The sequence below is a fragment of the Styela clava genome, chromosome 3, assembly GCF_964204865.1.
Source record: "Styela clava chromosome 3, kaStyClav1.hap1.2, whole genome shotgun sequence".
Taxonomy (NCBI): domain Eukaryota; kingdom Metazoa; phylum Chordata; class Ascidiacea; order Stolidobranchia; family Styelidae; genus Styela; species Styela clava.
Genome location: NC_135252.1, coordinates 18,503,342 through 18,516,850, shown reverse-complemented (window position 1 = coordinate 18,516,850; position 13,509 = coordinate 18,503,342). Strand labels below are relative to the sequence as shown.

Sequence of the window (13,509 nt, the reverse complement as noted above, 5' to 3'; positions counted from 1 at the left end):
CCGTACATTTGAACCCATGTACATTTGAACCCATGTGTATATCCGCGGGTTCAATCAATATGCGGGTGCTAAAACCCATGGGTTAGGTTAGTATGAGTACAAATATCCGTAAAACCAAAAAAATTTCCATAGGTGCAATGGCATGCAGGTGCAATTGTCGTGGGTTCAAATGTACGTGGGTTCAAATGTAATGGAACCATTTAGTTTAGATGTTCTACCGCTTTTAATCCCAGAACTTCTCTTATGTGACAGATCATCTTTTTATTCTTCAGAATGCTTCCGAGATAGTGTGGATGATCCTCCGATTCACAACAAGCTATGCAATATAAAAATGTTTACTTCAATATAATATTTATCACACGCAGTGTGAAATGGTTTACATAAACGTAAAATGAAAATTTGAAAAATATCGGTATTTAGAATTTTAAACCGAAAAGGGAAGAAGGAAATCACTATTTGAAACGTCTTTAGGGTGGAATAAATAATTTTATATGAAACCCATTATTTCATCTTCAAAACTTACAATACGTACATTCAAGCGTGCTGTGCAATTGTTACTTGGGACACGAATCTTCATTTGGTCTATGTGGCCAATATTGGTTATCAAAGAAGCTGAGAAAAAACAATAGGCCTATATCGCCCCAGCCATCAGAGCATTGCATGCGGTATCAAATTACAAAAAAATCGATTCAGTCTTTCCGGCGTTTCACTTACATTTAGAAGCTAAATCTTTGGCCGCCCCCGAGACAGTGCTAACTGTTGGAAAATATTCCCATATTCCAGCAGAAACCTCTCTCTCTCTCTCGGGCATTGCAGGATCTCTCACATAAATTTTCGGATTTGCCTCGTCATCTTTCGGTTGCTTTCCAACTTCCATAAAATGACAAAACTGGCTAAAATAGTCGCTTGTTGAACAAAAATTCATGACAATCTTAACAAAAAACGACATATATATATATAATTCATTTTAAACTTATATTTATGTATGTAAATTAATTTCTCTGCAGTCTCAAATCCTTATTAAAGGTAAGCACAGTAAGTTAAAACTATATATAAATTTATCTTAGCAACAGTAGAAAACTCGGTTCAATTGCAGTCGATATACTCTAATAGAACAAGTAGTAAATTTGCGTATACCTTATTGCTGTATTTTATTTAGAATGACTAAAAACAGGAATTATAATCAGCTGCTGATCTCAGTTTTACCATACCTTGGCATAGTTTCCCGGAATGTAAGTCACTCCTCCAAACGAAATCACGACAATTTTCTTTCTTATTCTTCTCATTAAATTGTCTATTTCCATTTCAGGGATATTTTCCTTCTTGCATAATTCTGTAAGCTTTTCAGGAGTAAGAGCCTTCTGAACTGGTTTCGCACCGTTACTGTGGCAATACACCAGCAGCTCAACACATTCATCCCCGTTGCTCTTTGAACTTTGTTCGCCTCTTGCAATTTTCTTTATATAATCTAACAGATGAGTGGTTGCTTTAGCGCAAGAAGCATTGAAACGTTGTGCTTCGTTAGGAATGACCGCAATCTTTGGGTCGTTATTGAGTGATTCGTCGTAAATGTACGAGCTGAGGATATGTGCTTGATGTTCAGCACTTTCGGATGATCCTCCATATCCGTGAACAAACACACTTTTGTGTTGGGGATGTAAATGAATTACTTCATTTCGTGGACAATTTGAAGAAGCTTGACTTTGAATTGTTACACTCATATTTTCAACGAAATAGGCTAAAATACCAATGATATTGGGATGTCCAGATTATACATTAATAAGTTAATCAAAAATCGTACACACCCAATTAATTATTTTTAATGGATGGATCAGTTACATTAGTATAAGAACTGGTAAATATTTTTAGTTTCGACCCTGACTACTGTCACTGATATAAATCTCAAATCCAGGTAAGAGTCTGGTTTGGTTAAACTAGGGTAGATTTGTTTGGACAGTTGTGTTTTATGTGCTCAACATCTTTCGTGTATTTCTTCAAGAGGAGTCAAACGGGATGCTGTGACCATATTTGACTTTAAGATTTATCTATCTATAAGAGATAAAACTAACTTGTACGAAGCATGCCAGTGTCCAAGTCATAATATATAGAACAATATAATGTGAACACATTGTACCTCCTTGGGCCAATATCTAAACGACGCGACCCAAAAATATCAGCTTGTTTCTTTAACATGCCTTTCGCCTTTCCCTCGTTTACAACTTGGCATAAAATCACCAATAAAGTGAATGTTGCGATGGGCCGTGTTATGATCCTTTATATGCAATAATACGGTTCACCTATCGCATTAAATATATGTGAATACGTTATAAAACTTTTACTTCATATATATAATGTAATGTCAATAAACGGAAATAAAGCAAAACGAAATGATGTGACTGGACGATTTGTGGGTTTTTGACCCTAAGTATACGTCAAATTTATTTCAGTAACTGTACTAGATAGCTTCATGTGGAAACTAGCCTAGATGTGCATACGGGCGAGTTATCGCGTTGCCTCATATTTACATCAAATCGAAAACCCCAAAATGCCTCCTAACCTCAGTGAATATTTTAAGCTACATTTCTATATTTGCATCGGCGTATCAGTTTCCACTTCAATTGTTATAAGCTATTTTCATGTTTATTCTAATGTTAAACTGTATTGTTTGCTCTAGACTATGATTCGTAGATTTTTAACGATAACTGTATTTGAAAGTGTTTTGGCGTAAAAAGATAAAACATAAAATGGTTTCAAAACTGCATAAAATTATGTACAAAAGAAGTCACCATAAAAGTTTTATCAATTTTTTTATTGAATATGGACGCATATATTTATTTAAATTTTTTTTTGAAAGTATTTTTATTTCATCAAAAATTTAACTTTACTTCGATAGCGTAAATGATTTATTGATGGCATAATCACCAGAGTACTAAATGAAGTGAATTCGATATCTTCTAATTGGGACGAACTACCGAAAAGTGGCTTACAAAGCACCCACCTGAATTTGGTCTCAATGTAATCATCAATGTTTTATGAATTAGTATCCAATTTTAGGGAAATACAGATAATCTATCATTTTAGTTCCTCGATAAGATCATACAAATGATAGAAAACATTAAACATAATTTGCGTATGCTGAAACGTCTCCGACAACTCAATCAATATAATTTAAATTGTGAAATGTAGGTGTGTAAAGCGGAGGACGGAGAACTGGTCAAGGTTGGAATGGTTCACTGGAAAAGTGTGAGGCAGTGGAACGTGCATATGTTACAGAAATTTGATTATGCACGATCATTCATAGGGATAAGTACTTCCAGAAATCGCAGCGGACAGATGGGACAGCAGGCAGGCTGTCGTCGGAATTCAGGACTAGGTTTCAAATTTTGGGTGGCTGACGCAGTTAGTCAGGATAAAATGACAAAGTTCAAGACAGTGCTTTCCAATCTTTTATGATACTTACCTACTGAAACTCTTAATTCTCTTTTAATAACTTTGAGGATCGCTCATAGTTTTTTTGCATATGCGCATTAAAATACTACAATTGTTTAATCTTTAATGCATCATTAAATTGGGGCACACGCAACTCGCACTCAGAGGTTGCGCGATTTAAATATGATTGGCAATAATTTGATTTGGCTTAATTTGGCAGATATTATATCAGACATTCATTTTAAACGTTCGAACACGTATTTTGATCGGCTGTGACCACCTCATTTGTGCAATTTTTTTGGACCATTTACTACACAACGGATTTGTTTTACCAAGATTTTCTTTTGGAGATTTTCATTCTATTAAAACAAAAAGTTTGTTTAAATGACATTTATCAGCAAACTCTTGGCATGTTTGAAATATCCCCTGGCATCGGGTAAACGTTTGTGCATAATTTCCTTTAATTAATTTCGCCGCAATTTTTGATAATGGTGGTTGGTAGGTGTTTGAAGGAGCGTTTGAAAACAGGGCAACTTTTAACATCGAAAACTGTTCAGAACAGCAAACGTATTAGAAGCATAATCGATTAGTACGTAGATATAACTAATAAGTCACGATGAACAAATATTCTCAATTTGTGCATCAGCATGCTTTCACGAATTATCACAGTACGAGCTCTATAGAGAGACTTTGAGATCTGAAGGCAATGACTATTTCTATAACAGCATTAAATTATATATGATATATGATATAATTTATTGCAAATTGAAAGTTTATAGTCAGGCGTGTTCACACTTTCGCTTTAAATAAAACTTATCTCCACTAATTAATGCAATTATTATGTCGTGTAACTTTCTGTGTGATGTCTTTCGACGTAGCTCCTCCATCGCATGTGGTATTCTTACATTTTCCAAGGCTACATTGATCTTAATACTATATAATGAAAAGATGAAGCTTATGATAATTTGCTTGAAATTCTCCATTTTGCATATTTTTACTGAGCGGGTTTGATTAAAATGCCGTACGTGGCTGACGTCAGATTGTGATATCTTCATAGGAAAGTGGCAACGGAACCGAATTGACGATTCGGAATCAGTTCATTTGATATAATCTGAAGATACCTTTTTAAATAACAGTATATAGGTTAGAAACAATAATGCATTATAACGCGACCCACAGCAATAACATTTTCTGATTTGATCATTTTGTGCCAAGTTGTTAAGAAAGCTTAAAGATATCACAAAACGACAACTAGTCACCGAAAACAGGCGTTTTTTAGATACGGTATATGGCAACCGTCCTATTTATTTATTAAAAAGATTTAAACTTCAGCGATTTGTCTTCCTTGCCAACAAAATATTCCAGTTCTGACGTAATGCATCATTGGGCGCTATTATGAGACGAAGCACTCTTTAAAATACCGTCAGTAAGAGCGTGAATTTCAAAATTTAATTCTACGTTAAATACCTAAATTCATGAAAAAGTCAAACAAAAGAAAACGTCAAATGAAAGTGAATCTACGTTATTGACCAATTATATTGTAGCCCACAACATCGCTAAAAATAAATGGCCGTTTGTTAAAAATAGATATTGCGTTATTGCGAATACAATGCAATGAATTGGAGCCACGTCCTGAACATCTGGTTTCGAGTCAATCCGAATTACACGTATATACAAAAGTACACCACTTAATTATGTTGCAATTTCGTTTATTTATATTAAGTAAATGGATATAAGTATAAGTAAATGGATATCGGTTTTCATATTTTGTGTATTTGAAAATCTCGTAATCTCTACTTTGTAATTTTGTTTTTTTATAAATGAAAATAAAAGTCATCGCCAGAAAATTAGAGCTAGTGTTATTTTTCGAAAGAAAATTAAAAAAAAGGGGCAGTCTTATTTTTGGGAAAACACGGTAGTGAAGTTGCATGATGTTCGTAGCAGTCTCGACTGGCTTTTTATCTTTTTTGTGGGGAATACATGCTTACAATTTGGCATTGTTTAGAGCTATTTAGCGAACCATAACATTTAAGCTTTGCTTTTAATGGCATATTTATCAGACACCCGCTCGGAGCAAACATAACGACACCACTTGAACTGAATATGGCCTTTCCAGGTCCACCAGACAACAGATATTCCGTATTCCGCTTTTCCTCCTGCGATATACAGTTCATTCAAATTAGTCGCATGACAACCTCCGTACCTGAACGCTCCCTCAAAATTCACAGCACAGTTGCCAGATGTAGAGTCATGATCTGCGTCTCTAGTTGTGAAAGATTGTCCTTGATGTTGGGAATGTCTAAGTGAATCCCCAGCATTTCCACTGTATTGACCAATCGTTAAACGATAATTTGTTGAAGAATCACCGATTGAGAATGTTCTGGAAATAGATATAGAAACATGATAATTTAAACCCAATTCCAGCTTTTACATACACGCTCATATCATACCCATATTTTGCATAGGCTTTGTTTCCTTCCCAGTATTCCATGTCTACTCTGAGTTCATACGTCTTACCTTTCAATATCTGATAGATATTTTCAAGACCTAAAAACTTAATTTCAGATACAAGATTTATTATAATAGCCTGCCTTGATGATGTATATCATTAACCTTTATACGGGTTGATCCCGCGTCCTTGTCTGATACGAATGCATTTAGCGTACTGTTGTACGTTATACAAAATTTCACCACACAAGTGCAATTTGGTAAATTTTTGTGTGCCACGGACGTTTATCAGAATGGATTTCCTCAATATATCGTTTGGTTAATAAGATGGAAAAGTTGCCACAGTGACCAGAAATAAAGATTATCAGAATCGTTTCCCCCGCTATTCTCCTTATCGTTTTTCGTCGTTACGATTAACAGTTGCGAATAGTGAATTTTCATTTTCAACAGCTTGTAAAATATCGTCATCGAGTTTGTGGTTTGAATGAATTTCATGTTTTATACTATGATCAAGAATATTGCGTCAAACACTGACAGGAAACAAAATGAATATGTAAAATTGGAATGAATGAAATATATATCTAACATTTTTCAGTTGACAGCATTTTCAAGAACTAGTTCAGGATAAAAATTTGTTTACTATTTAAGCGAATAAAAAAAAACTTACCAAGCCAAAATTCTCCAGTTGTATTTCCAAATCCATTTTTTATAATAATACCATTCACGATAAAAGTTTTCAGAGCCATCCATTCGACGTTGAAATACCTTTGTAAAAACATTACACTTTCAAATATATTTCAATCGGTATATATACTTGGGATAAAGATATCGGAAGATAGCGATTGAAACAAGACTTTAAACCAGGGGTGGCCAACCTATGGCTAGGCTTACCATACGTCCCGGTTCAGCCGGGACAGTCCCAGTTTTAGCATGTTTTTCTGCCGTCCCGGCGATAGACTTAAATGTCCCGGTTTTGCAGTATGACAGTCATAATAGTTTTTCTATTCGATAATATTACAAAAAAAATTATTTTTAATGGAGGCAGCCGATTTACCAATGATTTGCGTCTCACTTCATGACATGAAGTATGAACCATGTGTTAATTTAACACCCAACTGTAATGTCGTTGAATCATCAAAATGCCGGAAACAAAGTGCAAGTTTTCTGATGAGTTTAAGAATGAGAACAATTCCCATTATTTGAAGCGAAGACCAATAGAAAGAGAGTTTATTTTTATTTGTCAAACCGAGGATTTCGTAATAAGATTTACAGCTAATTTTGATGCCTGCAATCTACCCACAATGGTAGGAAAGCGTTTAAACTATTACTAACCCCAAGAATCGAACCAAGTTTGACTTGTCCAATCCGCGCCGTCCCGGTTTTTTGGCTTCAGAGATATGGTAAGCCTACCTATGGCGCATGCGCCAAACGTGGCGCATTGCATGATTAGAGGTGGCGCATTGCATCTTTAACCCTTTTCATGCCAAAATTGTTAATAGCACTTGGCTTCTCCACCCCAAGCCGTTTTTTTGCAATTTACATGGTGACTTTTGATTGTACCTAAAATCTATTCTCCTTACTCCACGTCGCCCACTTACGGCTTGTTGGAATTAGAAACAACAGGCGATTATCGACGTTAGCTTTTGGACGGACTTTATGACATTCATTCTAGACTTTTAGCAAAAATTAGTAAAATTTACTATTTTTTTCCTACTGAAGTAAAAAGTTCAGAACTTCTGGAAAAATAGAAAATCGTCATTTATCAGCTTGAGACATGGATTTTCCATTGCCCAGACTTCCCAAATATCTCCCAATAACCATTGAACAATCAATTGAATTGCCCAAGTCTAAAAAATTTAATATAAATCAACCCACAACATGCTGAAAATGACCCCTAAATACCGCCTTTTTCATCCAAACTTCAAATGACCGTTGTCAACAAAAGCAAAGCGTAAAATCGCTTGCTGTGACGCAGGTACTAATCTCGAAGAAGCCTGGAGTGAAATCACGCGACGCTAGGCCAAACAGCTGATTAGCAAAGGCCAATTAGAATCGAGGGTAGAGTAGAGTAGAGTAGATATTGATACTAAAGGCTTGTTGTCACAATATTACGCCTAACTTTACTTCTTAATCGTACCTTTTTCTCTTCGTTGTTAAAAACAGCTTTATTGCGTAATGCTCATAACTAAGACAGAATGCGTTTTTCTCCTACTTTCAGGAAGGCTGTAGTTTTTACTTGAAGCATGGCGTCACAATGGTTCCCTGTTTCGTAATCAATCGTAATCTGTTTATCGTAAATTGCTCGAATTTTTGCGTGGATACGAGAATTTTCGTTGAGTTAACTATATATATGCGGCTGTCATTGTAATTTATTCATTCAGTGTTTAATTCAGTGATTCCGTAATTCTCTAAATGAGTGGACACAAGAAGCGGACATTAGGCGTGGGAATACATGAGATTTACGGCGCATCTGAAACATTATGTTTAAAACGTGGCGCATGATATGTGAAAGGTTGGCCACCCCTGCTTTAAACAAACAAGTCATTATTTCCAGTTAAGGAGCTAGGATCGAGAAAATTATTTCATGGATCGAAAGTTTTTAAGTATTTTGTAAGATAATAGAAAAATACATTACAAAATGGTTCAATCAGAATAACAATAAATCGATTCAACTCACAACCCATCCTCCGTCATCTGTCATCAAGTCACGGTAAAATCTTTTCAGATACCGGTGTACGGTAGATTCCAAAAACTTCTCCGGTTTCATTCCAAGAAATAAATTGAGTTTGTGTAACCCTCGACAACTATCCGGCAAATAACGACCTGAATATTAATTTTGTAATAATAATTTTGTCAATAAAAATTATGACTATGTCGAATGCTAACTATGGACGATAGAGGTACTGCATAATCGAATAATTAATGACACATTTAATACGTCCATGAAACGGTAACGGTAAGTGGATATAAAGTATTCCTAAAACTATTTTCTTTCATTCTACATTACATTCTTACATACCTATATTTTTTGAACGACCAAGTTAAAGTTAAAAATAAAATTTGCTTCGTGTTTGGTGTCACTGAACTATTAATTGGCATTTGTGTGGAATGTAAATAGTTTGATTGCTTACTTCTCTCTAAGTATTTTTTGATATCTTTGTCTAAATTGAGTTTTTCTGTTGAAGCATCAGTATCAATCTTATAGTTTTCTATTAACTTTTTCGCTTCAGTCACTGAAATAGATGTTAAAACTATGTTATAATATCAAATAGTAAAAGAAACTAGAAAACACAACAAATTGGTATTTTAACAAACCTAAAGTAATTTGGAATTTTGAATGCAAATATGGGGATATGCTCGATACGAAATACAATCAGCTTTGGAAACTTGTATTATAAAATAAGCAATGATATGATAAAAATATATTATTTTGCAATAATTTTGAAATAAAATAATTTATAAAAGTATGTATAATGGAAAACATGGTATTTTTTTTTATTCAGAATCAAGTAATGAACTCAATCTCTAACCGGCCAAGTAAAACATATATACAAATTTCAGAAATTAAAACAGCAACTCACCTTCGTGTTTCAGTCTGTTTATTTCTTCATTGTACATTTCATATTCTATTGAAGATAGAAGAGCAGTGTGAATGAATGTATAAATGTTGACAGCAACAGGTAAACACCAGCATTTCCAAATTTTGTTAGAGAACAATAAGATTAAATTTTTGTATCTGTAAAACATCTCATTTATTTATACTGAGATGTTTCATAAATATTGCAACTTACAAAATACATATTTTTCACAAATTCCTGCTCTTAACTATATTTCAGGGCAATTCGAAATTAAAATAATGAGTGAAATATATTCATTAACAACGTAGGTGCAAAGCATTAATTGAATTGCCACAGAAAAATGACATTCATTGAAATACCCAACAAGCTCAAAAATTGGATAAAATACTCTATATATTATTTAATTACTCAATTGATACTCCTATAAGCCTCAACATGGTTGTGTATCTGGTAGAAAAGTACCATTATGAATCCCAAAATTATGAATAACTAAAAATTATTGTATTGTTGTTGATACATAGCTGAGAAGATAAGACGAAAATGGTTTATTGTATCGAATCTAATTGTAACTTTTGATCTTCTCAATATATATAATCGGGCATTTTTTATTTAAAAGAGTGTAGCGTAATGCAACATGCTTTTCTGCACATATATGGTACATAAAGCTAATGATAACAATGTTTTAGAGAAAAAAAGGACGTTAATACATATTAAAGAACTCTCCAATAAAAAATATTTAAATCTAGTGCGTCTATTTCATATGAAATAACTGTATCGCACAATCAAACACTTTGTGTCACGAATCATCACAAAATATGTCAATTATACCAAAATTTCTACATTTTAGGCCATTTTTTAAAAACCATCAAAAACCTGGGTGGAATTTTGACTTTTTCGGTGAAAAGAATGCAGTCCAATAAAATTCCAATGTCTTTTGATATAAAAAAAAAAAAAAAAAATTACTTTCACTACACTTTTAAAAAAATTTATGGAATTCAACTTTTGCTTGGAATGGTATCGTTTTTAATTTTTGCGTTTTTCTTGTGCATGTTTGTGCAATCCTCGGGTAATTCTGGTATTGACATAAACATGATATTTATTTTAGTGATCAAGAGGAAGGCAGAAATGTTTTGCTGGTAGCCTACAGATACCTGAAAGTGAGCTTCCTCTAGTCCTATCAACGAAGGTTGATAATGTGGAAGACTGAATAAGAGTTGAATCCGTGTCAGTGGTCACTCTATGTCCAAAATCATCTTTGTCGGTTGTTATCAATTGGTCAGTACTAAGCGGCCATCCCCAAGTATATTTCGTTAGTGCTTGAAATAGGATCAAATAGATTGTTAATCGAATCGATAGATGACGTGTTCTTATTATATTACAGACATTATAGTTCAAATACTTTATCAATTGCTTAGATTTACCTATATTGAATTAACAATTAAAATTTGGTATAGCATAGAAATTTGTTAGACTCTTGATATATTTAACAAATTTTCATATTCGCAAATTTCAGAGTTGCAAAATTATAATTGTTTCTCTTCTACACTGTGTATATATATTAATGTAATTTGAGTATTTGATATTGCCTGATCTACACGTATGCTTATAAGCGTCAAAAAAAAATTGATTGAACCTGTCGTAATTTCCATCCTTGTACTCAATGCAGCTTTCTCATGTATTCCATTTGCCGCTGAATAGAGCGGATTAGTTATGACATCATTAGGAGACGGGGAACTAGAATATACAGCATTATTGTCGGTGGTACCATCTCTATCTGTTGTTGTTGGAATTAGGTTGGAGCGTTCGACATTTTCAAATATTTGAGTGTTTATTACAAGATCTCCATCAAAAATGTTCATTAAAATTGATGTAAGCTTTTCCTCCAACTGCATTCGCAAATCTGAATTAAAAAAAAATTGAATCGGGTGTAGAATAAATTAAGCTGCTTTAGTTTACTCATATTGAGATTGAGATATATACTTATTCAAAAATCCTTTCAAATTGAATCAAAATAAAAACCGATTCTGGGGCCGTTAAACAAATCAATATAAGTATAAAAAACACATCTTACCTTGTTCACTTGAGAACTGAAACAAACAGAGTAAAACGTAAATTATTTTATCTGTGTTGTAAAGGGGTCACTTGAGAAGTAACAAAACATATGCTCAACAATCAATTAGATTAAAATAAAGCAAGGTTAATATACTACCAAATTATGAACAACAGATGCAACATTTCCTCGAACACCCAAGGTGTTACGACTTCACAAATGATCGTATTCTACATGTAGCCTATATATATATTAAATGCTGACACCGACGTAAGAAATTCAAAAAATAACACTTTTCGGTGTTTATTGCTACTGAAAATTTGTTATTCAATGTGTATATAATCTGTGCGATAATCATCTATGCTAAGTTAATAGTATTAACGCATTTTTCGGTGATCGTACTCATAGAACTACAATAAAACATAAGTAATTCAACTTACCGTAAAGTCAAAATTGTATGATATGCCATCATACTGATCTTCTGAGTTTGTCGATATTTTTGCTGTTTACAGGAATAACATTATGAAGTTTGTCAATTTGGACTAAACCGTAGTTTAATTTACGTTATCTAGACAACAAATGTTCTAACCGGCCTTTTAAATTACTCAATTCGGGTAATAACGTGAAAGCTTTTGTGTGTAAACAATTGAGTTGTTTTATGACAGATAAACAAATACATACTTTTATTAAATTTTAGTATTTAATTTACATCAAGTAGGTCAAATATTTTAAAACCATCCCACCGTGACTTGAACACGCAATAAGTATCACGAACAAATATTGATATATCATGTTTCTTCTTTTTTGAATTATAAGCTTGAAGTTTTGTTGCTGATTTACAGATAGAAAAAATCAAACCATACTAACTCGTCAAACCGAAAATGATAATGTTAACTAATATTTGAACCGCATAACCCATCATGCGTCATCATTTCACGTCATAACATTTCCTCTTTATCTTTTGGTAATACAACTTTCAAACTGTCGATGTATTTATTTAGGTACATGTTGTATTTTTTAGAAATTATTTCCCGATAATCCAAATAAATTTGGCAACTATTTAATTTACTTCCATTTTACATTGAAGTAGTTTTCTATATTTTTGGGAGATTCATGGCATTGTTGAGCTCAGTATAATATTTGGGCGCCAAAGATTTTTAAACTATTATTCTATTGTTGCTGTGGAAAAACACCGACAACTCAACTCGATCATTGAAATTCATAACAAATAATTTTTGACGTTTATATCAACGTCTCATATGCAATGTGTTTTAGTTTCACTATGGATAAATAGATTTTCAAATTTGTAAGAAGTTATTGATCGTATACATGCATCCCGGTACCAAAGTTTTCAGGACGATGTTTTCAATCTCCTATATTCGGCAACAACTACGGCTCGGTATAGGTCATAGGAGCTGTAGCTTTATATATTGGTTGCCCAACCCACGGCCCGCCAGACTGTTTACTGCGGCTTGCCCTTAGTTGAGTTTATATGCAGACTTTCAAAATTTTTAGTCTTTTATATAAACGCTAAATTAGGGATGTGCAACCTTTAACACAGGAGGGCAAGTTACAAAATGGCTCTGCCTATCTACTTCAACCTTTCTATTCTACACCCACTGTCCGATTTCCCTCAACATTCTTGTCCTCCACCCATTGCCCTAGCTTCCCAATCTTCCTATCCTCGACCCAATGCACTATATCTCTCAAACCTTGTACTCTAAGGTTTTATACGGATCGAGTATGCCAATGAGATGATTGAAGCGTGAGTGGAAGAAACTCGCTTATAAGGCTGACGGCATCCGTGACATATTATTATAGGTATATTTGAATATGAAACAAACGTATATATATGATGACAAAAATGTTTGAAATCTTCGAAAGTCACTCATTTACATCAATTGCCAGGCCATTTACATGCAGGCAGCAATCCCAAATGGTAATCGATCACCATAAATGGTAGCACAAAAATTTGTTCGGCCACTGATGTCCATCCACACAGAT

At 33.8% G+C, this 13,509-nt stretch overlaps 3 protein-coding genes and 1 pseudogene across 3 annotated transcripts; all 4 read right to left on the bottom strand.

Annotated features, from left to right (window-relative positions):
• Nucleotides 1–1,721, bottom strand: LOC120343315 (uncharacterized). Its single transcript, XM_039412456.2, has 3 exons — nucleotides 1,212–1,721; nucleotides 715–931; nucleotides 1–316 (listed from the first exon to the last, which is right to left on the bottom strand). The coding sequence occupies exons 1-3, from the start codon at nucleotides 1,719–1,721 to the stop codon at nucleotides 201–203; spliced, it is 843 nt and encodes a 280-aa protein (XP_039268390.2). The 3' UTR covers nucleotides 1–200.
• A 3,736-nt stretch (nucleotides 1,722–5,457) lies between these two features.
• LOC144420904 (ryncolin-1 pseudogene) lies at nucleotides 5,458–5,920 on the bottom strand (annotated as a pseudogene).
• LOC144411719 (uncharacterized) lies at nucleotides 5,653–9,563 on the bottom strand. The gene is made up of 6 exons (XM_078110590.1): nucleotides 9,459–9,563; nucleotides 9,009–9,110; nucleotides 8,555–8,700; nucleotides 6,545–6,642; nucleotides 5,880–5,983; nucleotides 5,653–5,809 (listed from the first exon to the last, which is right to left on the bottom strand). Exons 1-5 carry the CDS (start codon nucleotides 9,493–9,495, stop codon nucleotides 5,977–5,979), a joined length of 390 nt encoding a protein of 129 aa, XP_077966716.1. The 5' UTR covers nucleotides 9,496–9,563; the 3' UTR covers nucleotides 5,653–5,809; nucleotides 5,880–5,976.
• Nucleotides 9,564–10,556: 993 nt separating this feature from the next.
• On the bottom strand, nucleotides 10,557–11,593 carry LOC144420903 (uncharacterized). Its single transcript, XM_078110741.1, has 3 exons — nucleotides 11,527–11,593; nucleotides 11,089–11,355; nucleotides 10,557–10,771 (listed from the first exon to the last, which is right to left on the bottom strand). Exons 2-3 carry the CDS (start codon nucleotides 11,345–11,347, stop codon nucleotides 10,557–10,559), a joined length of 474 nt encoding a protein of 157 aa, XP_077966867.1. The 5' UTR covers nucleotides 11,348–11,355; nucleotides 11,527–11,593.
• Between the last annotated feature and the right edge of the window lie 1,916 nt (nucleotides 11,594–13,509).